The sequence below is a fragment of the Coturnix japonica genome, chromosome 28, assembly GCF_001577835.2.
Source record: "Coturnix japonica isolate 7356 chromosome 28, Coturnix japonica 2.1, whole genome shotgun sequence".
In the NCBI taxonomy this organism is placed as follows: domain Eukaryota; kingdom Metazoa; phylum Chordata; class Aves; order Galliformes; family Phasianidae; genus Coturnix; species Coturnix japonica.
The window spans coordinates 1,924,021-1,951,816 of NC_029543.1; the positions used below are offsets into that span (position 1 = coordinate 1,924,021).

Consider the following 27,796-nt stretch of genomic DNA (forward strand, 5'->3'; position numbering starts at 1 on the left):
AGCTATAGGAAAGCTGGGGTGGCCTTTCAGGACCTGAAAGGGAGCTATAGGAAAGCTGGGGTGGCCTTTCAGGACCTGAAGGGGAGCTATAGGAAAGCTGGGGTGACCTTTCAGGACCTGAAGCTATAGGAAAGCTGGGGTGGCCTTTCAGGACCTGAAGGGGAGATATAGGAAAGCTGGGGTGACCTGAAAGGGAAAGCTGGGGAGGAGCTCTTTATAAGGGCAGGTAGTGGAATGAAAGGCAATGGTTTTAAACTGGAAGAGGGTCAATTTAGACTGGATATGAGGGTGAAATTCTTTACTATGAGGGTGGTGAGATACTGTCACAGGCTGGATAATGTAACCTGGTGATGAGGGAGGTGTCCCTGCCTATAGCAGTGGGTTGGAAGGTGATTTTAACCACGATTAGGCCTCGAGCTCACCGGATTGATCCCACTCCAGGCAGGTGATGGCTTCCACATGACCGGAGTTGACTGAATAGACGTCCCACGGGTGTTCCGTGTCGATGATATGGACCATATGGGTGAGATCTATAGGAAACAAGGCACAAACCCCATAACGTTAAGGCCCTATAGCAGGTAAAGGGGCCTCTATAGGGATTGGGGGGGGGGGGTGTAGGCCGCACCGCGCTCCTCCTCGTTCCTCAGGTCTGTGGTGAAGGCGATGAGGTTACGGCAGGACCAGGCGCACACTAACGGGATGGACGGGCAGTGGTCGCTCTTGGGACGCTTCTCCCATTCGCAAACATAAGCTAAATCCATCGTAACGACCCCTCAACCCTCAACCATCGGGGGGCGATGGGGAAAGGCCTAGAGCGGGGATGGAGCCTGAAGCGGCACCGCGCATGCGCAGGACTCCGCGGGCCGCCCGGCACTAACGAAGACAGCCCAGACAGGGGTCCTTATTGCCGGGTGGTAATTTGCATAAAGAGCTACCCAGAAGCCCTGTGGTGCAGAGGATAGATATAAAGTCTTAAAACTTCATTAAAAAGCATTAGAAATCAGTGATTCATAGATATAATAAGTGTGTATGAAGTAGAGACTTTTTGTGAATTGAGTTATAAATTCACCCTATTATAAAAAAAATTATTATATGAGGCTTTATAAAGCGCCGCGTAGGGGGTATGTATCGTGCTCGCTTCGGCAGCACATATACTAAAATTGGAACGATACAGAGAAGATTAGCATGGCCCCTGCGCAAGGATGACACGCAAATTCGTGAAGCGTTCCATATTTTTTACTGCTTTTCACACCGCTTCATCCCCTTTTTGGCTCAACACCACACACCCCAAACCCACCCTGGATCCTCATTTTCCCCCTCCCCAAGCCCCCAAAACACAGACCACACAATGATTAGAGCACCGCACTTTTATTGTCCCGGCAGGAATGCCGCCCGTTCTTGATGCACACACACACACACACACATAAACACGAGGCACCACCCTTGCTCACATCCCAGCCTGCGGCACAGAGCACACACCTGAGGCGAGCACTTCACCCTTCCCCACCCCCCCCAATACAAATATACACATAAAAAGACACCTATGTTACATTTAAAACCAGCCCTGCTCAATGCAGGCAGGGCTGTGATCAGCCAGCTCAGTGCCTGAGGGCTATGACTGCTATAGAGGTGTCAGAACACACAGCCATCATCCCACAGGCCCTGGGCGCTTCCGCTGGCTGATCCCAGAAGCATCCAGGCCAGCAGCATGCCACAAGCCTGGCATCATTAAAAGCACACGGGCTGCACTGACACTGACAGGGCTGGGAAGCGTGGCTCCTGCCAGAACCCATCTGCAGCCCCACAACACACTGCAGTGCCTACAGGGAGGCTCAGCCCACGTAGTAGGGTAAGGACGGAACTCCATGTGCAGGTCACAAGGAGCTGGGCCCATGGAGGCCATCAGTGGGCAAGCAAAGCCTTCAGCGTGCTGAGCGTGGGGCAGGGCAGCCCCTTGTTGTCAGCTGAACTGCTCCAGGTAGTCCGAAAGCAGCAGTTCTGGGGGCAGGAAGACGTGGTGCTTGTTGCTCACTTTCATTTGGCGTTTCCCTTCGATATCCGAACCTGGAAGCAAGATGGAAGAGTTTAATACAATGACCCCAACCCACAACCCAGCCCTTCTCAGCAGCCCACTGGGTTCCTGTGGTTCTGTTTCATGCCCTGCAGAGGAGCTGCCGCCTCCAGCCCCCTCCACTGGGGCTCACTCTGCTTCATATTATCAAGGCTCTCATGATGTTTTGAACAAGCAGCTGACTCTGCAAAGACAGAGCCTAGAGATTCCCTCCCCTGCTGTGGCAACAACACCTACATAGAAACCCAGGACCAGGCTCTGTGGAAGGGGGCTGAGCACAGTGAGCTGCTTTGGGCCACTCAAGCCCAGAAACAAGAGGGAAAGTAAGAACTGCTGCATGTGGCATCATGAGGTTGAGCTGGTCTTGGTCCAGAGATTGCAGCCTGGCGCAGGGAAGAAGCAGAGTATGGTTATCTGCAAGCTGCAGTGAGAGGTGGGGCCAGGGAAGAAGAAGCTGGGCTGGAGAGGGGAGATAGCAACAAAAAGGAAAAACAAAAAAACAAAACCAAAACATGAGGATCTTACTGGCAGAGACGAGGTCCATGTACTGGCAGAGTGCGTGGAGCAGGAGTCGCTCAAAGCTGGGGGGAGGCAGGGGACTGGGTTAGAGCTGATGTGCTTCACACCAGCACTGCCCTTCCCTGAGCTGTGCCAAGGAGCCCAAGGATCAATGGGAGCACAAAGAGCCAGGAGCTCCGGGCTCAGTTCTCCCTTGTGTGCCCATGACAGAGATACCTGTTGTCCATCAGTGCTGTGTACACAGAGTGTGGAGTGACAGAAAAGAAGGTTAGCAGCTCCTCCTCCAGGCACTCCAGCGTCTCCTGCAAGGAACAGCAAAAGAATCAGTGAGGAGAAAGCAAACCCCATTAAGGGAAGACAGTGTGCCATGCCCAAGCTGCCTGTCCCCAGGTAGCTCCATGCCCCACAGCCAGAGGGCTTTGCCTTTGAAGAACCACAGACCCAGCCAGCAAATACTTGGCTATCCCAACCATTATTCTCTGCTACATGCAGGACAGCAGGGAGGCACGTGGCACTGAGGCCCAGAAGCAGAAGGGAATCCAGCCCTGCCAGCTCAACACTTTGCGTGCCAAATGCTGGCATCATTCCTCACACATGAAGCAGGAACAGCCAGAAGAGCCTTGAGCCTTCCATCTCCTCCTCTCCTGACAGCCAAAGTTCAGCTGGAGTGCAGCTCAGAGCACTGCGACCCCAGAGAGAAGCAGCAGAGTCTCAGCTGAGAGCAAATTGAGAAGAAGCCAAGAGGCAGGAGGAGCCGAGGCTGCTTTTAGAGACAGAGCTCTAATTAGAGCATGGAAAACAAACAGCACCACTGAGAATAGAGCAGGGAGCCAGGCACCCTGGGCTTGGGCACAAGGACACTGTGTTGCAGCACGGGTTTGCCTGCTCAGTACATTGAGCAGTTTGACCCCTTTCAAAAGGCAATTGAGTTTTTCCCTGTGTAGACAAGTCTGAAGACCCCTAAGATCGGACTGCTGCTCCAGCTGACAAGCGTGCTTAGTTTCCCCATCACTTACTGAACTGAGACAGGGAAACAAGCAGGTAAAAAACAACCTGTAAGTCCCAGGAAACCTCATCTAACCCAGGAAAACCTCTTTGCATGGGGAGCTGAACATCTGCTGCCAGCAAACCTCTGCTCCAGTGGCCACAGGAGAGCAGGTGTGTATTCCCAGGAGCTCAGTACCTGCTCGCAGCTCAAGAACAGCACCAAAATGCATCCCAAAGCCCTGCCCACACCATCCATATCCCCAGCTCACCATGGGGATCCTGCCCCTCTTCAGGGTGGAGCGCAGGCGGCGGCTGATGCGCTGGAAGCACTCCTTGGGTGTGTAGGCAGGGTGCTCTAGAGCCAGCAGAGGGAAGAAAAGAAGGGTCTTAGATTGGGTTTGCAGCCCTGTGGCATCACCTCAGTGTGACCCAGGACCCCAGACAGCCCACGCAAGTTCCCATTCAGGTTCATGATGGGGTTTTGTGATGCCCCTAATCCCTTCAGGCACTGTCACAGCCCAGCCCTGCCATGACTGGATGGTGTAGGGAGCACCTCAGGAAAAAGCACCATTCCCAAAGTGCATGTAAGGGAGGGAAGGGAGAGGCTCTCCCCACCCGGCTTCCCCTCCCAGCACCTTTCCACTTCTCTTTGTTCTTCAAGGGCAGCTTCCTCTTGTGCTTCTTCCTGGCCTCCTCCTCCAGGTAAAGCAGGACACGCTCTTGCTCTTCTCCTGACCGGTTCATGAAGTCATTCCAGATCTGACAACATAAGCATGAAGCCCCAATGCAGACATCACATGGAGCTCCCCACAATGCCCAAGCCTTTGCCTTGAGGAGATGGATGTTTGGCACTCAGAGCCAACAGGAAGGTGGCTTTCTGCAGGGAGTCCAAGTGATGACAGCTCCCATCCATCCACGCAATCCAGCCAGATAGACATCAGGCTTTCTAAGCCTGGATTGAGTAAGAGTGGAAGAGCTCCAAAGCATCCAGTGTGCACAGAGACCACACGTTATATAGCCCTGCAGCCAGAACTCTGAACACCTCACACAGCAGAGGTGCCAAGTTTCAGAAGACGAGGTCACAGAGGAGGTACAGCAACACCAGCCAGGCTGTATGGAGCAACCAATGTGTTTGGCAAGAGACCTGGTGAGGAGGAAGTGCTGCAGCTCACTCAATATTACCCTGTGCAGCTTGCAAGGAGCTCCCAGCAGCAATTCAAGTACAAGAGGAACAGCAGCTGACCCCAAAGCAGCCAAAGCACAGCACCCACTGCCAGGCCATACACATGTATAGACTCTAAAGGGAATGCAGGCAGCCCCTCTGTCTGGTTCTACACACTGAAGGGCAGCAAGACAAGCAGCCACATCCTACCTCCACATAGGTCTCGTTGTTGCAAGCCTCGGTGAAGATGCTGGGGGTGGCAGAGTGTGAAGGCTCAGCCTCACTGCTGCCACATTCATCTCGCTCCAGGAGTGTCATCAAGTAACGAGCTGGGAAGGAAAACAACAGCAGAGCCCTTGAGTTTGGGGGTAGGGTCAGAAGCCCCAAAAAGAAGCCCTTATTGCAGGCAGTGTAGGGAGATGGGGGTAGACTGCAGCCACCCAGGTCTTACTGTTCTCCAGCCTCTGCAGGCTCTTGCGGCCCTTGGCTTTAGGGATGAGGTCAGAGTTGCGGATGGCCTTGTTGATGTAGTACTGCTTCCTCTTGGACGGAGAGAAGCGTTTGGACGGGGAGCTTTCCAGCGGCGGCAGACAGTCCTCAATCCTCCTACAGGGATGATGAGACAGAGGGGCTGAGCTCCTGACACCCCCGGGGCCCATAGAGACGGCAAAGGCAGCACAAACCAACCACCCGAGTGCAATAAGGCAACAACCCTGAGCTCCACCGAGACGTTTGGCTAATGACTAATAAAGCCACGATGACAGTCAGGGTGTTGTTTAGACGTAGGGTCATAAGAATGATCATAAACGGGTGGATTTAAGGTTCAACTGAGCACGAAAGCAACTGGTTTTGCTTTCAGTGCTGACCAAAGCCCAGCAGAACATGGGTTGGGTTGTCTATTATATCAATATCTAATTCAATGCAGCAGCAGCTTCAATTATAACATATCTATGGTGGATTTCCTATAGCACAGCAATAGGAAAGGGGCAGAAAACACATATAGACACAATAAATGAAACCAAACAGCTGCTAAATGGGCACAGAGGAGCAAAGAACCACCCATAGACCGGGACACAGGCCTTGACAGCGGCCTTCTGGGTGCCGACCCGGTACCGGTACCGGCCCGGTACCATCTCGGCCCAGTCACCCCCAATAACATCAGCCCCACCCACAGCCCAGTCCCATAAACACTCACGGGAAGGTCTCGGTGTTGCCGTGTCCCCCCGCCCCGCCCTGCAGCACCACCATGGTTCGGTACCGGCCTTCAAGGCAACACGGAACCGGGCCCAGCTCGGAAGTGACGTCACCCACATGGGGGTGGGGATCTAAGTGCAATCCCCCACCCAACCGCAAGGCGGCGCTGTGACAACGCCCCCAACCAACCGCGAAGCGAGATTTGCATGCGGCTCTTGTAATGATCCAATCAGAAAGCGAGGCGGGGCAAGGGTGTATGAGGGAACCAATGAGAACACGAGGCGGGGCTCAACGAGGCGTGGCGGGAGAGAGCGGACCAATAGGAAGGCGGGGCGTGGCCGCCATACCCGGATTGCAGGCGACGTGCGGGCACCGAGCGCAGCCCGGCCGGTCCCGCTGCACCGACCCGGTCCCGCTGGTTCCGACCCGGCCGTGGCTGCTATGAGGGACCTCAACGCGGCCGGAACCGGGTAAGACGGATCGAACGGCCCCATTGACTCGCGGTTCCAGCTCGGACCGGGACCCCCCCCCTCCTATAGTCAGTTACCGGACCCCGTTGGTGCCGTTGGGACCGGGCAGAGCTCATAGAAACACCCCGGTTCCTTCCTATCCCCCCCGTTACCCCCTTTGCCCCCTTCTAACCCTCCTCCTTTTCCTATGGGTTCACCCTGCCCACCCCAATAACCGGGATCCGTCTCGTCCCGGCTCCTCGTGGGGTTTCAGGCACCGAGTGGGGCCGGATAAAGGGGCTGGGGGTCGGTAGGGCTAAAAACATGGGGGCTGTGGGATCTGGGAGTCACCCCACAACCCTCTGTGTGGCTGTGTGGATGTGGCATGAATTGGCCCCAAATGCTTCCAGTGGGAATAGGCAGAGTGGGGGGCAGTGGGGAATATGGGCAGCCAGGACCCCTATGACAGCCCATAACCCTATAACAGCCCGTACCCCTATAAAACAGCCCGTACCCCTATAACAGCCAGTACCCCTATAACAGCCCGTGCCCCTATAACAGCCCGTACCCCTATAACAGCTGGTACTCCTATAAACAGCCCGTGCCCCTATAACAGCCCATACCCCTATAAACAGCCAGTGCCCCTATAACCAGCCCGTTCCCCTATAACCAGCCCGTTCCCCTATAACAGCCCGTTCCCCTATAACAGTCCATACCCCTATAACAGCCCATACCCCTATGGCAGCCCGTACCCCTATAACAGCCCATACCCCCATAAAACAGCTGGTACCCCTATAACAGCTGGTACCCCTATAACAGCCCATACCCCTATAACAGCCCATACCCCTATAACAGCCCGTACCCCTATAACAGCCCATACCCCCCCACCCTCAGGGCTATGTAGGCGTTCCCCCCTATGAGCCATAGCAGGAAAGTGAATGAGATCTGGTTGCCAACCCTCGTTGGCTCGAGGCAATTTCCCCTTCTCTGAATGAACCCGCAGTTAGATGAGGGGAGGGGGCTCCTGGTGTGTCCCCCCCATCCCCCTTTGCTGTCGGATGGTGGTAGATCAGACACCTGCGTGTTTCTGGAGGGGGATTAGCTGTGGGATGAGTGACCTTGTGGGTGGCTGTCCTGGGGAAGGGCTGTCTTGATCTGCAGCACGACATCCATGGGACCCCTATAGGGCTCTGTGTTTTGGGACCATATTTGGGGTGCTGTATCTGTGACTGTGGGGAGCAGTGTCTGCCCTGAGGATGGGGGTACTGCACCCCATATGTGTCCCTGAGTGTCCTGTTGGTCCCAGCAGCAAGGGACAGGCGCTGATGATCCCTGCGTGGCCCCATAGGGTCTGTTATCTATGCTGCTGCTATCCGAGCTGCCTGGAGGCCCGGCTGGGCTATCGGGATGCAGGCCCCTTCCCCCTGCAGCAGCAGGGCCCAGCCTCCCTATCTCATTAGCTCGAGATTAATGAGGCTCCTGGGCTGTCTTTAACTCCTTCCTGCTCGCCGGTCTCCTGACCCTCTTCTTTGCTTCATCCCGTGCAGGTTTGCACCCACGTCTGGCCAAGGCTCAGCTGCCTGAGGACTGAGGACACACTGCAGCCAACGGGGGGGGGGGCAAGGGCTGAAGGCAGCCCCTGGAAGTGCCTGGCAGTGAGGACGGAGCCATGTGCCTGGGGGCCGCCTGCTGACCCCTCCAAACTCCTGACAACCCCCCAGCCCACATCCCCAACAGGAGCCCTGCGGCCAAACAAAGCGTGGGGTGGGCCGGGGGGCTGCATCGTCCCCTCCTGACCCACCTCGTGCCCCCCACGGCCTCGCGGAGCCCCCCAGTGCCTCTGCCGCCCTCCTGGGGGCCCGGCAGCCCCCTTACAGGGCTGCCTGCCCCATCACCCTCGCCTTGGCCTCTCGCCCTGCTGGAGCGCGGCACCCTGCCGGGCGCTGCCCCCCACGCCCCCAGGGCATCCCCCCTCACCCCAGCGGGGCCCTGCCGCCCGCCGGCAGAGCCATGAAGCTGCAGGCAGTGATGGAGAACCTGCAGCGACAGCAGCGTGCCCGGCTGCAGCAGGCTCTGGAAGCACGGCAGCAGGAGCAGCAGCAGCAGCAGCAGCAGCAGCAACGCTCCACACCCCCCCCAGCACAGCCCTCGCCGGCCACAGGACAGACCCCTGCCCGGGGACGAGGCTCTGATTTACCCCCAGCCCCTATGGAGGAAGGCACGGAGCCTGAGAGCGCACACATCCAGCGGGCACAGATGGCTGCCCTGGCTGCAATGAGGGCCGCAGCCGCCGGCCTCAGCCACTCGTCCAGCCCAGGGCTGTCGGAGGAGAGCCAGGAGGAGGAGGAGGAGGAGCATGGTGAGGAGGAGGAAGAGGAAGAGGATGGTGGCGGCTACCAGCAGGAGATGGGCTCCGAGGAGGAGGAAGACCTGTAAGTATATGGTGGCACATGGGGGCTTAGGGAGGAGGAGTGGGACCAGAGCCTGCAGCACTGGGCCCTCCCCTGGAGGTCATGCATAGTGCCTGGGCTCAGCAGGAACTGGAATCAGCTGTTTTTACCCTTCCCAAACCCATGTGGAGCCATCTGCTCCATGGTGCTGGTTCCTGGCACTGGTTGGGCACTAACTCTCTCTGTGATCCACATGGGGTTGTGATGTGGGATGCCAGCCTGGCTCTGAATGATGCCAGACCATCAGTGGTGCCTCTGCCCGGCTGCAGATCCATGAGCAGATCACAGGCTCCCAAAATAAAGGAGGATGGCTGGAAGGCCAGAGGAGCTCATCCAGATGCTGCTGAGGGTCTGGGAAAGGCTTCTGGAATTAGGGAGGGCTTGTGGAAATGTCTTCCCACCTCCTGCCCCCGTGGGTCTGACGCTGCAGGAGTGCTGTGCAGATGGACCAGCTTAAGGGTGCTAATCACACATCTCCCCCCTTTCCCTTCTCTAGGAAGGGCAAATGGGATGAAGAAGAATTTGAAGAGGACCTGGGCGAGGAGGAGGAGGAAGAAGAGGAGGAAGAGGAGGAAGAAGAAGAAGAGGAAGACTACGAGGAGGAGGAAGACATGGGCGAGGAGGGGCTGGGCTCGGCAGAGACGGTGCGGACGGGCACGGGGTCCCTGCTGCTCCGAAAGCCTCCGGCCCCGCAGCACTGCAGGGGTGAAGCACAGAGGCTGCAGGGTGCACAGGAGAGACTCCCAGCTGGACTGGGCCCCCAGGGCCACTCACAGCTCCCACAACCTGCACCCGACCACGGAGATTGGACCTATGAGGAGCAGTTCAAGCAGGTAGGAGCCGAGGGGACGTGGGGTTGGAGGGCTCCATCCTTGGGTTGAGCTGGGTTTTGGTGCTGCTAAGGAAATAACCATGTTCCTCTGGGGGTTTTTGAGTCCTTTGGCTCGTTGCTGGGAATGTGGGGGGGGGGGAATGTCATATGGATGTGAAGGAGCTCTTGGGTTTGCTCTTCTTCATGCTCCTGGGGCTGTTTTGGTTGTGCTCTGTGCCAGCAGAGGCTGCAGCCCCCCAAGCTCTGGACTCCCTTCCACGTGCCCGGCCATGGGCTGCACAAACCCGAGCTCTGGGCTAATAGAAGGAAACGCGTGTAAAGCGGGGCTCCCCGGGGGCTGCCCCGGCCCTTTGATGTGTGTGTTTAAGTACATCTGAGTTTAGGGCTGGGGGATGGGGGGGGGAGGTGAGAGCAAACAGCAGCAGATGGGACCCAGATGGAGAGTGTTTTGGGAGGGGTGTAGTGACCGCTGCCCCTTGCTCAGCTTGGGGAGAGGGGCTGGGGGCTGCTGCTGGAGCAAGGGCAGCTCTGTGCCATCCCACTGCCTCTGTGCTGTGGGAGGAAAACGGCTGCCCGGGGCTGGAGGCTGTTGCACAACTCCCAGCCTCCCCAACAGCATCCAGCCAGGCTTGGATTTTGCAGCATGCTGTGGCAAGGTGAGGAACGCCCTGGGCTGTACTCAGCTCCTGGTTGAGCTGTGCTGTTGGGTGTTGGGTCTGGGGGCTGCCCTGCAGCAGGACAGGAGCTGTGTGGGTCCCACAGTGCCTGCGTGCAGCTCCTGGAGCCACAATGCTGGGAGGCTTTGGTGCTACTTGGCACCATTGGGCACAGCACGTGGCTGAGTGCCATCCCCATGCCCACCATCCCCAGCATGGCAGGCACCAAGGGCAGCACTCAGCCCCCATTGCCCCTTCCCTATGTGCTTCACAGCAGCCCTTTGGTGCTCCTTGGTAACCCTAACATAGGTCCGTGTGGGTTTATGAACACACTGAACTTTTCCTGCGCTGTACATATCCTCACCTCCTGGCGCTGCGTCGTCTTTCTTCTTGTGGTTTTCTCTCTTTTGTACTTCCTGTAATTAGAGAGTGGGGGACGTAATCTTTCTATCTGCGAAAAGGCTTTCAGATACCGCCGCTCTGATCTTCCTGTTTGTCACCATATGAGCGTATCCCAACCCTGCACGATCTCTCCGGGAGCTCCCAGCCATCAGCACAGTCCCACCTCTCCCACCCCACATGGGTACGAGTGTCCATGCTTCCATCACCATTGCAACATTGGGTTGTGCTGAAAGCACCCAGCGCTGTAAGAAGGTGCCTGATACCTCCGTGCCGTGGGTGGAGGCAAGGAAGCAAAGCTCCCTCTCGGGGAGAGGCTTCCCCCGGCACGTCAGCTTGGATCCCAGCCTCTGGATTGAGGCCAGGGGCTGCATGCGTGCAGAGCCCGCCCGGGAGCTCCTCCTGGCCGCCCTCCAACGCGTGCCTCCCTGCTCACCCCAGCCCAGCTGACGAAGGGCTGGGAAGGAGCAGCAGGAATGTAAACACAGAGCAGGCAGGATGCGCTCAGCTCCATGATGAGGGGGGTGAGGGGGCTGCACCCGCTCTGCATTAACCCAGGACAGAGGTGCAGTGCCGTAAGACCCAGCTACAAGCACAGGGATTGAATGGAGAGTCCCTGGGTGCTGGGGGGGGGGTCTTTTATTTGCTCGCCTGCAGCGATGGTGTTGCTATGATGGGGATGTGCATCTCGAGGAAGGCGTGTTATTTCTGGGTTCCTCTTTATTTTGCAGCCGAGCTCCTTGCAGGCCAGCTCTGCCCCTACACCCCCTCCCTCCCTTTATGGCTGTGCTGTGCTGCCCGGGGGGGGCTCTGTGCTCCCCTCTGATGGGGCTCTTTATTGACTCATTTGGGGCAGATTCCTGCAAATCGGCCCGCTGGAAGCTGTGTTGTAATGGGGTGAAGGGGAAGCACACGGGGTCGGGAAGCCAATGTGTGGCACCTCCCCATCCCTGGGGACGGCCACTGCGAGGCAGAGGTCAGATCCTACTGACCCAGGCGCTGCCCGTGCAGCAGCAGAACAAAGGAGCCTGCGGGGCTGGGGGCGGCCGGGGGCTCCTCGGTGGGGAGCAGGACGTGGCTGGGGGGTGCAGGCTGGGGGCTCAGCTTGTTGCTGGTGCCAGGGTAGTGCTGAAATCCTTTGCTCTCCTGCAGGGTATAAGCTTGATTCAGTGCTTGTGCCGGGCTGGGGCAGGAATTTGTCTTTTCCTGCAGAGGAAAATTCCCTTTTTGCAGGATGATGATGGCACTGAGACCAGTGCCTGGGGTAGGGCATGGGGGGAGGCAATCGGAATGCAACTGGGAACCCCCATTCCTGCGACCCCTGGGGGTCTTTGGGCCCTTTATAGGAGAGCACAGAGTGACCCCAAGCCACTGTGCGCATCCCTCCCCAGTAACAGAGAGCAACGTGTGGCCCTCGCTCTTCATTTCACCTCCCTCCCTCTTCCTTCCTTCCTATAAAAGCCTGCAGTGGGGCCGATCCCCTGCGCCTGTGGGGCAGGAAGAGGTTTGTGCTGGTTGCCTTTCATCTCACCCCAAGTGGGATGCTGAGATCAGGGCTGGCATCGGTCGGGCAACGTCACCACATCTGAGCTCTAAGCATCGAGCCTGGAGCTCGCAGCCAAATGTGGGCAATGGGATAGGGCAGTCCTGGACCCATGGGGTGTCAGTGACACCACAGGCTCTGGCTATGGCCATACTGGGCTGTATTTAGGTGAATTGCTGAGCACATCCAGCTCAGTGCCTGCAAACAAAGTGCTGCGTAATGCTGCCCTGGGGAGCACGGAGCTGGAAGAACCTCAGCAAAGAGCCCCAGTGCGCAGTGCAATGCCCTGGGAGAACCCCTCTCCTGACCTTTCTGTTTCAGGTTAGGATATGACTTGCACCCCATTAATACCAGGAGTTTGAACCGGGGGTGCTCTCACAGCCCACGCCATCGGAGTTTCCTGTCCTTGCCCCTTTTGGAGTTTCCTGTGCTGAATGTGAAAGCCAGCTGCTGGTTGTGCAGCGTGGGCAGGCGCACGGCTCTGATTCAGCAGCAAACCAGGTGTGTGCACCCCATCACCCTGCAGGGCTGGAGGTGTTTGTGCATCACATTTCAGAGCTGGATGGGGTTGGGAGGATGAGCTGATTGTGCCCTGCACACACTCAGGATCTCTTTGCCTCTTTGCCTGCCATCACTGCTGGGCTGTTGGTTGGAGCTCGGTGCCATGACGTGGGGCTCAATGGTGCAGGCAGGTGCTGGAGTCTAATGTTCCTATTTAAAAGAAGCTTGAAAGAGCCCACAGAATGGGGGGAGGTTTGGCTTGTGGTGCTTTGAGAGGAGCCGGAAGGTTTCTGAAGTGTTCCAAATTGGGATGCTTCAAACTCACTGGTAAGATGAAAACCTCAGTCCTTATCTTCTGCTGAGCAGAGCCTGCCCGAGATACGGGGTTTCAAAGTGCAACGGTTAGAATACAAACAAACTGAAAGCAACTCAGTAACCCCAGCATGGGGCTCGTATCGCATCCAGCCCATTCCCCAGCTCCATGGATGGGTCTGAACAGGGTAAAACACACCAGGCTTTTGCTCTTGGGGTGGGATTCACCCTGCAACCTCATGCAGTAGCTGAGCCTCACAGTCTGTCCATGGGTCCGTCTGTCCATCCGCCCGCATGGCGCTGGGGCCACAGCCCCCCAGGGCAGGTGCCTTCAATGGTTTCATGCTGTTCACATGACTCAGGCAGCAATTAAAACTGAAAAGGGGGAAATGCAAGAGGGGCCGAAGGAGGCAGAGGAAATGGTGATTTCTCGCTCAAAGGCGCCCTTTGAATGCAGCTCTCACTGCTTGCAACACGCGGGGCTCCAACTCTGCTTTTGTTCCATATCAGGCCCCCGCTGATGGCTCATGGGGATGGGGAGGGGGGGGACAGTTGGTTGTGCAACCCCTGGGGTGTTCATGGCTTCTATGGGGAGCACAGCAATCCCCTCCCGTGGCTGTTTGGGGTGAAGGCATCCAGGTGCTGCATCTTAAAGCTGTTTCTTATGCTGCTTCTTTGGGTAAAAGCCCAAATGTTGTCCAGTGCTCTTTGGGTCCTCCATGCACCCCAACTTGCCCAGCAGCTGTAGGGTACTGGGGCTGTGTTGGGAGGGTGTAAAAGTGGCAAATAACCCTCAGCTGTAGATTTCCATCAGCTACATAGAACAGCAAACTACCAACTATGGGTGCCGGGAGCCTTCCCCATAAGTGAACCCCACAGCAGCACAACCTCTGCTTGGTGGGGGCCACCACTGGGGGGTTGGAAGGGGGGCAGATTTCCCCCCTGGAAGGGATATGCCTCTCTTAACAACAGTGGAAGAGTCCATTTACTTTCTTTGAGGATATCGATTGGAGCTTTATTGCGTTAGCAAGCCGAGCGGATGAGCTGCCCCCAGGGAGGCAGAGGGGGCCTCTTCCTCGGGGGGTCCCCCCCACCAGGCCCTCCCACACATACCCTGTGCTGGTGGTGGTGGTGGTAGGGGGGGGGAATTGGGCAGATATGGTGAGGCCCCAACCCCAGGCACTCCTGCACCCGGAGGACAGCGATTGCAGCGCCTGGTGGGCAGATAACAGGGCTGAGGAGGAAATGGGGGGGGGGGGGTACAGCAGATGGGGGGGTGTTAAGCCAGAGAGGCAGTGGGAATGAGTTGCTTCCAAAGACACTGGGTTTGCTCCTTTCTAGGGTTTTGTTTGCTATAAATGCAGAGCTGCAAATGCAGTGTCAGGGGAGAGGGGGGGAGGTTGAAGGAGCCCCCTCTCTGTCCCCCATCCTGCTCCTTACCACCCACTGAAGGGTGTTCCTGGTGAGGGATCCAGCATGGTAATCAGCTCAGGGTGCTCCGGGAGCCTTCCCGCAGCTCTAATCCCCCCAATCCCAGCCGGGGGTCAGGGACTTCTCCTCAGCTTAGCCACAAAGTGCCTCCTGGCAGCCCCGGCTCAGGCATCTCAGCCAACAGGTCATTGCCCTGGAGGTGCCACCTTCGACCGGGGCACGATGCTCTCTGGATCACACTGGGATGCCCAGTTGGTGCTGTGCCATAGAGACCCAATGCTATAAAACAAGGGGTGGGAGGAGAGGATGGAGCAGGGAGAGCCTTGCTGTTGATGATCACACTGTTTCTTGGCTGTTGGGGTCCCAACTGCTGCCTGAACCACCAGCCTCCCATCCTCCTTCGTAGCCCCGGGGCTGATTCACAGTGCTGCAGAGGAGGCAGCAGCCCCACGGCTCCTGCACAGCTGAACCAACAGGAATAAGGGCTTATTTAAAAGAGAGAAAAAAAAAAGAGAAATGTTGCAAAGAATAGAGCACAAACCCTTTTGTCAGCAAAGCAAACAGCCGCGCCGGGAGGAGAGCAGTTGGGCAAGGGTGCAGCATTGCTCCATCACCCTATTTCTGGCCGAAACCACAGCAGAAACGCTGGGCTGCTGGGGGCGGCCGGACGTGCTGCAATCATGGGGTGGGGGGCCCTTGGGTGGGGGGCGGCCGCTCCCCGTGTGCTCAGCCTTGATAAGGCACCTGCCTGCATGGCTGCCGTGCAGGGAGCCGTGGGCGCAGCCCCTGACCCCCTCTGTGACCCTCAGTATAAGTCCCTTAATCTCTCCACGCCTGGGTTTCTTGTCTGTAAAGTGGAGCTGATGATAATCCTGCCTTTGTCGTGGCTGCTCCTGGGCAGGGACTCTGCTCCCCGGGGTGGAGGGGGCCCTGCTGGTACCTGTGCTCTGCAGGATGCTATGGGGAGGGGTTCCCATTCTGCCTTGGTTCCCATCTGAGCATCCCAGCCAGCAGCAGTGCAGTGCTGGCCATTTCGGTGAGGTTCTCAGCAGATTGTTAGTGATGGTTTGTGGGGCTGATATCCACAGCTGGATGCTGGCAGGGCCATCCACAGCCACTGAGCCTGCCCTGAAGGGCTGGGGGTGGCACAGACTGACCCAGACCAGACCCCCCCTCTCCCCCCCGACAAGGGGCAGCCAGTTACAACTGCCAGGACACGGAGAGGCACGAGGCCGCCTCGCATTTCAGGAACAGATTTGCAATTACACAAATCCCCAGCCCTACTGGGGCTGAGAGTGGAAACCCTGGGTGACTCATCTGCTTTGGCTTACAATGATCTCCTTTCTAAGACGATCATTTACATATGGTGGAATTTAAACCCCAGCTTGCCTACAACGGCTAATTCAGCCAAGCTTCTGCCCCTTCTCACCTCTGCCCGTGCAGGTGCTGGAGCTGCATGCTCTGCCCATGCACCCTGCCCATGCATCATGCATGCACACCCATGCATGTGCATGCAGCCAGCAATGCCCCCCATACGGTCTCAGCTTTGGGGTGGGTTCCCCCACAAAGCCACACACTCCTGGTACAGGGGTGTTGCTGCCTTGGACACGCTTTCTCAATACTTACTGACGGCACTGAATTAATATTTGCACAGGGTCAGGTGTGATAGAGAGCATGTGTCAAGGGCATGCACAAACACATACGTGGCCAAGGGCTGCGGGAGCTGCTGGTGGGAGCTGACTTCCAAATGACCTCTCCTGGGCGGCAGATTTGGGCTGGAAAGAGAGGAACTGCCCCAAAGCAACGTGCTGCCAGGGCTGCCCTATGTTATGGGGTGGCTGTGGTAGCTGGGTTGCTTTGCTATGGGGTGGAGAGGGGCTCGGTGGTGACCTCTCAGCAGCCCACGCTGCACTGTGCCGTTTGCATTCCAGCTGTGAACCCTCTGTGCTTTTATTGGAGCAGGAGCCCAACCAGTCCAAAATAGTCGTTTAAAATGCAGTTGCAGCAGAATTCACTTCCTCCTTTGCAAAAAAAAAGAGGGAAACAAGCAACCACCCAACTAACCCCACGGTGCTGGAACTGGGTCTGAGCCCTGCTGTACTGAAACCACAGTGGCACCGAGTGGCACCGAGCCCTTGCCCAATGGTCCCTGCATGGCACAGCATGGTGCTCCATGGGGTGGCTCAGACCCTTGGGGAGGGCCATGCAATGCAAGCAGGGATCTGGGCTGTTCCTTCTGTCTCTCCCCTCCCTGCTGCTTAAGCCGACAGAACCGGCTGAGCCGTTCCCATCTCATGCTGGGTGCCTTTCCACCATCGCCAGCCCCGGTGACTTCATGGTGCTTGGAATATCAGGGGGGCAGGATCAGCCCCTCTACATGTGGGGCGGGTGGCTGACACGGGGCGGACAATGGGGGGTCAGGGAGGTTAAACGGCGACTAATTCGCTCTTTCAGCATCTCCCTCTGCATCCTGGTGACACCCGCATTGTTGGCGCTGACACCAACCAGCGTCCTCCAGCTGGCGGTGATGGGATGTGTCCCCATGCAGGGACAGCAGCACAGGAAGGGGTTGGGACCCCCAGCCCAGCAGGAGATCAAGTTAGAGAGGGCAGGAGATCAGGTTAGGGAGGGCAGGAGATGCTGGATGTCTGAGTTGGAGACGGTGTGATGGGCTCCTGTTCATCCATGTCCCCTGCCCTGTGTCCTAAGGGGATGGCTTTGGTGTGTCACTGCAGGTGGGCTTCAGGGGATGTGGTCATAGCAGTGCTTGGGGATTTTACTGCTGGTGGCATCAGGAGGGGTTTGCAGCCCTGCTTAGAAATCAGGAGCAGGATTACGCACGTGGGATGAGAGCTATGACACCACCAAGGTGCCTGTGGGATCTGCCACCCTATGGGTGCTGCTGCCCCATACCCAAGGGTATGGCAGGACAGGCACCTGCATGTCAGCCCCATGCCCCCATTCCGGGAGGTGGCCGATCAGTGGAGGGGACAATGCTGGGAACCAGAGGGAACAATAGAGCCAACGGGAAGCGCAGCACTGACGACCCTGTAAACCTCTCCCTGCAAACGTACCCAGGCTCCCCCTCCGGAAAGGGGCCCTTTCTGGGCTGCCCCAGGGATGGGGAGTGCCCGTCCCCCCCCCTTGAGCCCCAAGCACTGAGCTCAGGCAGCAGGAATCCAGCCAGGCCAGTCAGCAGGCTCCTGCAGCACGGCCGCCTGCATTGCCTCCGGTGCAGCTCTATGCAGACCCCCACCCATGGGCAGCTCTGCCTCTCTGCTGCTTCCAGGACCCTGCTTTTGGGGAGGGGGTTGAGCCCAGGCACGCTGCATCCCTTTGGGATCCCTGGGGAGTCAGGAGCGTTTGCATAGAGCAAGGATGGGGACAACCCCGTGGTGGGTTGTGACCCCGTCCCTAAGCTGAGAGCTTTATCTGCCCACAAGATCGGGGATGTTCAACCCTTCCTGCTGCTCAAGGGATGGGTGGAAAGGAGCCAGCCGTGCTCATCACGCGGTCAGCCGATACGAACCTGATACCCCAGCACAGCTGCTGGGCGGGCAGCAGCCCCTTCCACAGCCCCCCTGGCAGCTGAACACCCGTGGGGCTGGGAGGGTCACGCTGTTGTCCCCCTGGGTATGCCTATATCATGGACCCCGAGATGTGCAAACTGCACTGCAAGCACTGGGTGCCCCAAAGCAGCAGCACAGCTTTACGGGAAACCATGTTGGAGCAGCGTCATCCGAAACACTTTATTTCAGGGCTCATCAGCAGAACTTTAGTTTTTACTAATGACTTTCTTTTTCTAAAGAATTTCACCTCTCCCCCCACCCCCCAAACCAGCTCTGTGCCTCGAAACCAGGCATCGATATGAGAAGCACAGGGCCAATGCTTTGCAGTGGGATGGGGGCAGCACTGGGGGATGCCAAGGGGTAGGTGAGGGTCTTCATGTGCAGCCTAGTTAAGAACTGCAGGGAAAGTGTATATTCTCCATGCAACACCTCCTGGTTGCCCCTCTGCTGTCAGCAGGGAAGGAGAAGGGCAGAGCAAAGCCCTCGGTCACACCAGCCTTGTTGAACCACATTCACAACATGCTCAGCTCTGCAGAAAGCTCCCAGAAAGCTCCTGCATCGTGCTTTATTTGTATGGGTTGTTGCTTTTGTTTCTCCCTACACAGCCGTTCCTGACTGCTTTATTCCCCATAGCGCTCAGCTTGTTGCTGGTGGGGATTTCAAGGCACCTGGGGGAGGGTTTTCCCTACCAACATGCAGCCTGCGGGTCACAATGAGCTGGGAAGGGAAAGGAGGAAAGCAGTGAGTGTGGAACTGTCCTGGTGGGGGGGAAAAAAAAGGCCATGGGAATGATTCCCTGGGGCTTGGAAACCCAGAACCGCAGCACTGTGGTGTTTGCAGTTCAGGTCCCAGCACAGTGAACCTGGTGAGATCAGCACAGATCCCGCAGGGGCCACACTGCAGGATCCTCATTACCAGCAGCCTCGTTAACAGCCTCCTGGCTTTAATTGCTATGGGTGCTCATAGGGAGGCCTCCCAATGGGTTTGTTATCTTGGCAGAGCTCAGCACTTCCCATGCTGCTGCTCTCCGGCATTCCTGGCATTGCCGAGAGGCTGCTTTCCACGAGTCCTTTGGAAGCCAACGGGTCAGGATTTTCATGTAATCTGGTTTGAAGGGTTAATCTGACCATCCACACCATGCCTGGATCCCGCAGGCTGAAGCTCAGCACTTCTCCTACCCAAGAAACATCCACAACAACACCACGATGCACCCAGAGCCTGGTGATGGCGACCATGGCACCACTCATAGGCTGGAGGAGCTGCAATGTGGCCACCTTCATCCCCAGTGTCCTGGGGGTGACTCGGCTCTAAGAGGATATTGTGGGGGCAGCTGTGTGACAGATTAAGCCATTTCCACCTCCCTAATGACGAGATGTAAATCTGTCAGCTCAGAGTGGCCAGGTTGTGTTTCCTGTTGCCATCGTGCCGGGTTGGCACACATTGCACTGCAGCACCTGCTGCTCTCGGTCCAGCCCAGCACAAGGTTTCACACGTTGCTGAAATGAGAATGAGTTTCAGTTCCCTATGGTTTATTTTAGCTCCCCATCTCTGTATGTGCCGAGAGGAGGGGATGGGTGCATGTGGGTCAGAGGTGTCCGAGGCAAAACGAGATGCTTTCAATGCAAGGAAATCCTGCGAGGGGCCAAGGAATGGTCGGATTAGATGATCGTGGAGCTCTTTTCCTTAATGGCTCTGTGATTCTATGCTTCCATGGTGCCCCCCAGCCCTCCCTAGAAGCACTGGGACTCAGTGTAGCACAGCCAGGGCTGCACACAGACAGTGCTGAGCATCCCACATGGCTTCAGCTCAGTGTGAGCACAGGCTGGCAGCACCCTCCCCATTGCAGGACTTTGGCACGGGATCGCCAGCTCTCAGCCCCGTCAGCACTTTCCCCTCTGGGAACTCATGGATCAAAGGTGCATGTAACGATCGACGCACGCGGCCGGGCAGCCCTCCCTGCACCACTAATCCCCTGCAGCTGAGCAGATGCACGTTTTCCTCAGCTGATGGTTAATTTTCTTTCATCCTCTTAAATGCGGATGGCCAACGTTTCCTATAGGATTCAACCCCCAGCCCAGAGGGCACTTGGACAGGGTGATGCCTGAGGTGTTGGGAGCTCCCATAGGACCCCAGCCACCACCTCCTTACTGGGGTTCCTGGGCTGTTTATGGCACTGCTCTTCATGTCCCAAACCCAAACGTGGATTTGGTGCATCCCAATGCAACCCAGCAGCCTTAAGAGAAAAACCCCGGGAAACTTTAAGAGCTGCCCTCATAAAAATGGAACGCTTTAATAAATGGCTAATCAATGCAGGTTAATAGGCTGCATGTGACCCTCATGCTGGGTGCTGCTCTGGGCCAGCCGTGCTGTGTGCTGGTTTGGATGCTGTTCCATGGGCACCAAGCACTCGATGCGGCCCCATTCCCAGCACTTTTGTTTCTTTGCATTTCCTTTTTTCCTCCCCCGCTCCAGCACAGCCCTGGAGCCGAGCAGCAGGGCGATGTTTTCCCAGCCTCCCCCTCACACCCTCCCTGGATTTGTGTTTAATCAGCTGGCTCTGCTGAGAAAGCCTCAGCCGCCTCCGTCCCACCTCCTCCTCTCCTTTGTCTGCAGGCTGGCAGTGGGGCTCTGTGCTTTCCAACCCCACAAGCTCAGGGTTCTCCTCAATGTTGGGGCATGGATGTGGTGGGGATGCAGCTGCAGTGCTCCCAAAGCACACACAGCTTCAAGCTCCCATCATTTCTATGGGAAAGGCGAAACAAGGGGTGATGCTGTGCCTTGAGCTCAGTTCCCAGCACCCTCAGATCCATGGGCACAGTTCTTGTCCTTGTTAGCAGGGCACAGCGGGCACCGGCTCACCCCATGCATGGATCCATGTGTTGGATGCACTCAGCAGCACTGGGGAAGCCCTTCCTCCTCCTTCCATCTGCCTGTGGCTTTCTGTGCGCTCGAGGAAACAGGGCAGGCTGGCTTGGCTCAAGCCCAGCATCCTTCAGCTGATCTGGAGCAGCCTCTGCCCATCACCGGCTGCATCCTGCACACTGCCCGGTGCTGCCTTAGGGCTCCTGTGGGCTGCAAAGGGGTCAGCGGTAACGACAGCTCCTGACCTCCCCCCCCGGCTGTTTGCTCAGGGGCTGGCCGAGCTTTTGCAAGGTTTCCAGGGGAACTGTAGGTTTATGGCTTTCCTGTAGCTCCCTTCCCTGTTATCGGCTCGGCCCCATTGATCCCTTTGATCGGCGCCGGCTGAGGAGGAATTCAGCCCCACGGGGACCCTCGTGGGATGGGGTTTTGGGGAGGGTCTCCCTGCTCGGTGCCTCCAGGTCCAGGCATGGCAGCAGGATGGTGGCCATATCGGTTAGCACAGCCTCACGGTGCATGCCTGCAGCGTGACACACTCGTATTTATAGCCCCCTCCCCACAGCCTGCAGTTGTTCAGGATTGTCCTTGAGTAAAGCAGGCTGGAAGGGGGGGGCTGGAGGTGCAGCATCCACCCCCATATGGCCACTGCACGGTGTCCCCCCCCAGCTCCATTCCTCTCTCATGGCACAGCATCGTGCGTGCGGAGGGTGTGATTTGCTCTGCAGATCTGCTGCCATAAATCAGGGCAGGAATGTGTCGGGCTGTCAAACAAAGGGTGGGGTCCCAAGACAAAAGCTGGCCCCAGCAGGAACGGAGAGAGCTCCAGGAGTGCACGGATCTTCCTGTCCTGGCTCATGAAAGCATTTCCCATTTGTGGATGCTGAGTGGGCGCAGGGTGCAAAGCAGCTCCATGTTCCTCATCCCGGTGTAACCCCATCCCATAGCTCCCATGCATTCTTACCACCATCCTTTTAGGGGCTGGAGCCTTGGCTGCTCCCTAAAAGCAGTTACACAAGAGCTCACACTGCAGCATGCACCCCACACACAGCTCAATGCAGCCTCCCTCGGGCACTGCAGGTGCGGAGGAGGGATCACACCAAAGCATTGCTCCATTCTGTGCCAAGAGAGTGTTGGATTGCTAAAAATAACCAGGATCCCTGTTGTGTTGGGAGGATCCCAAGGCTGATTGCAGCCACTCAGCCTCCCGGCCAGGCTGGGGGCAGCAATGTGGTTTCGGGGTTGGGACCTGAGCACTGCAAACGCCTGCACTCGCTCTTGTCTTGGATGTGGCATGGCCTCATCCATATCTGCCTTCTCATTTTGCACCTGGATCCCACCGAGTGGGCACTGATGCTGCTCTCCTGTCTGCCAACTGGGAGCTGCCTGCCAGAGCCTTGGCACAGAGACAGGGATGGGTCATGGCAGGGAAGGCGGCACTGCTCCCAATGGGGCTGTCCTGCTTTGCCCTGCTTCCCACTACCCCAGTTGCACCAGAGCTGCAGTTCAGAGCAGAGCAAACCTGCCCTGACCCACTTTAGGGACCCAACAGCTCCATGCAGTGCCTGAGGGAGCACCCATAGTGATCTCTGATTGCCCCTTGGGAGCTGCCCCAGCCTTTGGGTGGGCTTTGGGTTGGTGCACAGCTGAGAGCCAGCTCAGAGGGGTGGGCACCTGCTCTCAATGCTGCCGGGCACATCCACCCTTGTGATCACAGACCCCCATCTGCTGCTTGTGGGATCAGGGGGGATCCTTGGGGCAGGTTTTGGGGTTTCCTGGTGAGGTGTGAGCAGCAATTTCCTCTTGTTTCACAGCTCTATGAGTTGGATGGTGACCCACGGAGGAAGGAGTTCCTGGACGACCTCTTCAGCTTCATGCAGAAGCGAGGTGAGCCCCCCCATCCCCCCACCCCCATGCCTGCACCCTCTCCTCTCTTGTCCATGGGTTTTATTTTCTCTCATGTCATTGTAACCCAAGGTTAATGCTCCGGCCAGACTGGTAGTTAATTTTTAACCTCCTTGCAAACTGGGGTCAAACCTGCTCTGCTGGAATCCGTGCCGTGAGCTCTGCACAGCAATTCCTGCCCCATTGCTGGCCCCACGGGGTTGATTTCATCAGGTCCATCCCCTTTCAGGGTGGCTTTGCTCTCAGCCTCCCCCTGTGCTGCCCCATATTCAGCTTACAGTGGCTCCAGCCCCAATCCAAAGCCCAGCTCTGCTCTCAGAGTTAATGGGGGCACCCAGATCACCAGCAGCATCTGGAATATGTTGACCTGCGGTATTCGAAAGGAGAATGCCAAATATCTGTGTATATGTGTGTACACACTCATAGCTCAATGCTGCAGGGGAGGTCTGGGTGTAGCTGTGACTCCTGCTTTATCCTGCTGTACTTTTTGGCCTGGTGTAAAGCTTGGTGTCCTGCACACAGCCCTGCCCTGGGGTGGGATGGGGGCAGTGGGTTTGCACCTATGCTGGTCGTAGCAATGCAGCTCATCCCTGCTCCAGGACAGCACAATGCTCCCATTGGGGCAGCTGCAGGGCTGTGTGGGGTGGGACGCTGCTATGGGGTGCCTTGGAATGGGGCAGAAGGGCTCTGGTGCTGCCCATGGAATGGATGGAGGAGCCCAGCACAGTGCTTTGTGTGGCCATGTCGGCTGCTGCCACCTCCCGGCACTGGGCTGGGGAGAATCACTGCAAGGACCCACAGTGCTGTGCTGGAGCTGGGGGTCCAATGCTGGAAATGCTGTTGTGTGAGTGCATCCAGCTTTCTGCATAAAGAGGCATTTGGGGAAGCACGTGTGTGTGTCTGTGCATGTGTGTGTGTGTGCAAGGGTCCTCCAGCACCCCCACGTTCAGCTCTGACCCACAGGATGCTCCATGAGCTCCTTCCAGCCCAGGTCTATGTGATTCCTGATGACTCCCCCCACATCTCCAGCTGTGTTCCCTCCTTGCTGGGACTTGGGGGCCCTGCTTGCATGCAGCCCAGGCATAGCACGACCCTCACCCCGTGGCTGCTGTTATAAATATCTGCTGTTGCTGAGTGCAGCTGCCTCTGCTGTCAAACCACAGCCGGCCCCTTTCGAGTTTCTTTTTCCTCCATGTGTGGACTGGTGCTGAGCAAGATGAAGTGGGGGTGCACACAGAGGGAAGTAGGGTATTAGGGGGAGGGGGAGGCAGCAGCAGGACCCCCTTTGCCTCCACCTACCTGCACAGCCCCATCCCTCTCTCTGCCCTCCCCAGGGACCCCTGTGAACCGGATCCCCATCATGGCCAAGCAGGTGCTGGACCTCTACATGCTCTACATGCTGGTGACGGAGAAGGGCGGCCTGGTGGAGGTCATCAACAAGAAGATCTGGCGAGAGATCACCAAAGGCCTCAACCTGCCCACCTCCATCACCAGTGCGGCCTTCACGCTCCGCACCCAGTGAGCATTGGGGGGACATGGGGTGGGGGGTGATGTAGGGACCCCGAGTGGGGATGGGACCTCACTGTGCTGTGTCTCACTGCACTGTTCCATAGGTACATGAAGTACCTGTATCCCTATGAATGTGAGAAGAGGGGCCTGAGCAACCCCAACGAGCTGCAGGCGGCCATTGACAGCAACAGGAGAGAGGGTCGCCGGCAGGGATTTGGCAGCTCGCTCTTCACCTACTCACCTGGTGGCACCCATGGGCTCCTCTCCTCACCCAAGCTCCCAGTGCCAGCCCTGGGTTTGGCTTCAGCCACCAATGGAGGTGCCATCGCTCCCGTCCAGAAGATTAAGAAAGGTAACAGCTGCTGAGGGCACCAGCAAGTTGGGTTTCCCTGGGGGGTCCAAGGCTTATGGAGACCACTGCATTGAGTTACAGAGTGGTTGGGTTGGGATTGTGATGGTCACCCAGCTCTGACCCCTGCGTGGGCTGCCACCAGCTCACATCCAGCTTTTCACCCACCAACACCCCCAAGTCCTCTCTATAGGGCTGCTCTGTGTCCCTTTACCCCCAGTCTATGTTGTTTTAGGGCTGCAATCACCCTACCCCGCTCCAATAGGGCAGAGCCCCAGGCATCAGCTCCTAGTGGTGGGATCTAGGGCAGTGTAGCTGGGGAGCTGACCCACTCTCTGCCCCACAGAGGAGGACGCACCCATCCCCATCTCCATGCCCAGCCGGCTGCCGGTGTCGCTGGCTGGACACCCAGTGGTGGCAGCTCAGGCTGCAGCCGTGCAAGTGGCAGCAGCAGCCCAGGCTGTAGCACTGGAGCAGCTACGAGAGAAGCTGGAATCAGGGGAACCTCCAGAGAAGAAGATGGCATTGGTGACAGACGAGCAGCAGCGGCTGATGCAGCGTGCTCTGCAGCAGAACCTCCTGGCCATGACAGCACAGCTGCCCATGAGCATCCGCATCAACAGCCAGGGCACACGTTCACCAGGTGGGTGCTGCTGTGTGGGGATCAGGGTGGGATCGGGGCACGGGGATTTCATAAAGGTCCATCACCTCCTCTTTCTCCTGCAGAGAACCGCCAGGACACCTCCAGCAGCACAGCCAACAACGGCACCAACAGCATCAGCATGTCGGTTGAGATCAACGGTATCGTCTATACAGGTAAGGCATGGAGCAGTGCTTTTTCAAGTGTGGTATCACCCTATTTTCCCCTACAGAAGGGTGCCAGGTGCCCCCAGCCCAGCATTGCTCTCCCCCCAGGTGTGCTGTTCGCCCAGACGCCCGGCCCTTCCTCCTCCTCCTCCTCATCCTCCTCCTCCTACAGCAAAGGCAATGGCAGCAGCAGCCGCGCCGGTGGCAATGGCACCAACAGCAGTGGGACGGGGGGCAGTGGGAGCAGCATGAGCAACGTCCCCCCTGCTGCTCCACCCACTGTGCCTGTGCCCCCCCCCAGCTCTACCTCCAACAACGCTTCGCCTTAACACCCCACCTCACCAAAACCACCCGAGGTGCCGGGGGGGGCTGCAGGTGGGCCGGGGTGGTGATGGGGGGTGGGATAAGGGGGGGAATGGGAGGGTGGGAGGGGGGGGTTTCTCAGCCTCAAGGCTTTCCTTCAGGGCCACCCAGTGCCCCCCTATCCCCGACCTGTTTACCTCACACACATCACACTTTGCACTGTACATTTATTATTATTATTATTATTAGTTTTGAACTCGTGTTACCTCCAAGACAGACGTACGGACGCCTGCCAACGCGAGCTTTAATGAAACCTCCTGGCACTCGTGAAAAGGAATAAGCGTAACAAAAAAAGAGATAAAACAACCCAAAAAGTTGGAAATCGGGAGATATTTTATTCATTAGATCCTTTTTCTCCCCCCCCCCCCTTTCTATTTTGAGAACTACACTTACTATATGGGATTTTCGAGGTTGTCGTTGGATTGTTTTTGTTGTAAATAGCTTCTATTTTATTCTCTAAAAAAAAAGAAAAGAAGAAGAATCAAACTTTTAACATGCAAAATGATATATATGGACGTTGTCAGGGAAGCTGGGGAACCCATCACCTCCTTTTTCTTCTCCTCCCAGGTGTAGCTGAGGCTCTGGGATGTGCTGTGAGCTCAGAGCTGCCAGCTCATGGCTTTAGTTCTCAGTGCAGCAAAGCAGTGCTCAGGGATGGGATGGGTGCAGCAATGGGGTCCTGCAGCAGCCCCATAAGTTCAGGCAGTGCTATGGGGTGCTCTGGCTGCTCACACGTGCCACTCATCCCCTTGTTCCCGTGGTCCCCAGCGCTCTCCTGAACTCTCCTTCCATTGTCAGGTGGCTTTTTTATTCTGTGCTGATGTTGTTATTCCCCTCCCCTGTAAGGTGATACTACTGTGCAGATCCAGTTTGGGCACATTTTCCCCCCTCCCCAACACTCAGGGCGAGGTGACACCCGATCTGCTATTCACTCTTCCAACAGCAAACTGGTTTTGTTGGTGATGATGGGACGGGGCGTTTTGTTTTGCGTGATGGTGGTGCCGGAGGAAGCAGGAAAATTGGGTGGTGTCAGCATTGCTGCAGCTCCAGGGACAAAATCTGTTCCCTGCTGCTCCCCATGCCCCGGGCATTGCTTCTGCCATAGCAGCACCCACACAGCTTGGGTTGGGGGCCAGGAGGAGTCCCAGCATTACACCCAGTCCAGAGGCATCACTTGTGCTCCCCAAGCCAGTGCTTTAAAGCCAAAAGCTTAGAGGTGGTGTCCTCATATGAAGGTGTGCAATGCTGCCCGGCTGGGATATGTGCATGATGCAATTGTGGGTGACACTCAGGTCACATCTATGCATTATGAGCTCCTCTGGATGGGGTTTGTGCACAGCGATGCTGTTGCAGATCCATTCACGATGCCTGTTCTGAATGGCACAGCTCCTGTTTGTACACGATGCCATTCCCAAAGCGATCCCCCAACACCCCAACGCAGCCATTTTACTCTGCTTTACCCATGGCCACTTCCCAGCAGCCCCCCCATCCCCCTCCCCACATCACCCCCCCCCTTCATGCACATCTGCGTGACACACAATCACGTCCCAATGCCCCCCCACCCCCGTCGGTGTTATCTCAATTCCTCAGGTTCAGATGGGAGCACAGGGTTCCCCCCCATCCTACATGGATCCCCCTCCCCCCAGCAGCACAGGTGTCCCCCCACCCCCAACCTTGGGATGGGAATGTGGCAAACTCAGGGGATTGGGGGTTTTTCAGCCCCTTTTTGCTGGTGGGGAGGGAGCATCCCCCCCTTCTCCCCCCCATTTTCCCCCTTTTCCCCCCCTCCTTTATCCCACCCCCCCCCCCCCCCCCCCAAAGGCTGGAAGTGCCCTTTGGTTGCATCACACCCAGCAGAGCTGCACTCTGAGGGTCCATCCCAGGCTCCCCCCCCCCCCTTTGCCTTGGGTTGGGTTTTATGTGTTATACATA

At 57.2% G+C, this 27,796-nt stretch overlaps 3 protein-coding genes and 1 non-coding gene across 5 annotated transcripts in view; 2 read left to right on the forward strand and 2 right to left on the reverse strand.

The window, feature by feature from the left end:
• Positions 1–761, reverse strand: part of MED16 (mediator complex subunit 16) — a 7,864-nt gene extending 7,103 nt beyond the window's left edge. Inside the window, exons 1-2 of the mRNA XM_015886289.2 lie at positions 626–761; positions 423–530 (exon numbers count right to left, since the gene is read on the reverse strand). Of these exons, the coding sequence (XP_015741775.1) occupies positions 423–530; positions 626–761 (244 nt within the window). The remainder of the gene's footprint in view (positions 1–422; positions 531–625) is intronic.
• Positions 762–1,130: 369 nt separating this feature from the next.
• LOC116652452 lies at positions 1,131–1,237 on the forward strand. The gene has a single exon (XR_004305468.1). It is a non-coding gene; the product is annotated as a U6 spliceosomal RNA (small nuclear RNA).
• Positions 1,238–1,352: 115 nt separating this feature from the next.
• On the reverse strand, positions 1,353–6,067 carry R3HDM4 (R3H domain containing 4). Of its 2 annotated transcripts, XM_015886360.1 has the most exons (8): positions 5,935–6,067; positions 5,191–5,345; positions 4,950–5,068; positions 4,213–4,336; positions 3,847–3,932; positions 2,807–2,892; positions 2,597–2,652; positions 1,353–2,064 (listed from the first exon to the last, which is right to left on the reverse strand). In XM_015886360.1, exons 1-8 carry the CDS (start codon positions 5,985–5,987, stop codon positions 1,961–1,963), a joined length of 783 nt encoding a protein of 260 aa, XP_015741846.1. In that variant the 5' UTR covers positions 5,988–6,067; the 3' UTR covers positions 1,353–1,960. The 2 variants fall into 2 exon arrangements, with proteins under 2 accessions (XP_015741846.1, XP_015741847.1); XM_015886361.1 differs by lacking the exon at positions 2,597–2,652.
• Positions 6,068–6,249: 182 nt separating this feature from the next.
• ARID3A (AT-rich interaction domain 3A) lies at positions 6,250–26,334 on the forward strand. The gene is made up of 9 exons (XM_015886313.2): positions 6,250–6,403; positions 7,930–8,814; positions 9,329–9,665; positions 22,746–22,818; positions 24,171–24,354; positions 24,450–24,697; positions 25,041–25,337; positions 25,421–25,510; positions 25,610–26,334. The coding sequence occupies exons 2-9, from the start codon at positions 8,393–8,395 to the stop codon at positions 25,828–25,830; spliced, it is 1,872 nt and encodes a 623-aa protein (XP_015741799.1). The 5' UTR covers positions 6,250–6,403; positions 7,930–8,392; the 3' UTR covers positions 25,831–26,334.
• The last annotated feature ends 1,462 nt before the right edge of the window (positions 26,335–27,796 follow it).

Excerpts from the sequence above, each read along its gene's own strand:
- ARID3A (XM_015886313.2), top strand. The coding sequence starts at position 8,393 with ATGAAGCTGCAGGCAGTGATGGAGAACCTGCAGCGACAGCAGCGTGCC. Across the intron at positions 24,355-24,449 it reads GCCTTCACGCTCCGCACCCA|GTACATGAAGTACCTGTATC; the intron begins GTGAGCATTGGG and ends ACTGTTCCATAG. Across the intron at positions 25,338-25,420 it reads CCAGGGCACACGTTCACCAG|AGAACCGCCAGGACACCTCC; the intron begins GTGGGTGCTGCT and ends TTTCTCCTGCAG.
- R3HDM4 (XM_015886360.1), bottom strand. The coding sequence starts at position 5,987 with ATGGTGGTGCTGCAGGGCGGGGCGGGGGGACACGGCAACACCGAGACC. Across the intron at positions 5,069-5,190 it reads CCTGCAGAGGCTGGAGAACA|CTCGTTACTTGATGACACTC; the intron begins GTAAGACCTGGG and ends TTTCCTTCCCAG. Across the intron at positions 4,337-4,949 it reads ACAACGAGACCTATGTGGAG|ATCTGGAATGACTTCATGAA; the intron begins GTAGGATGTGGC and ends TTATGTTGTCAG.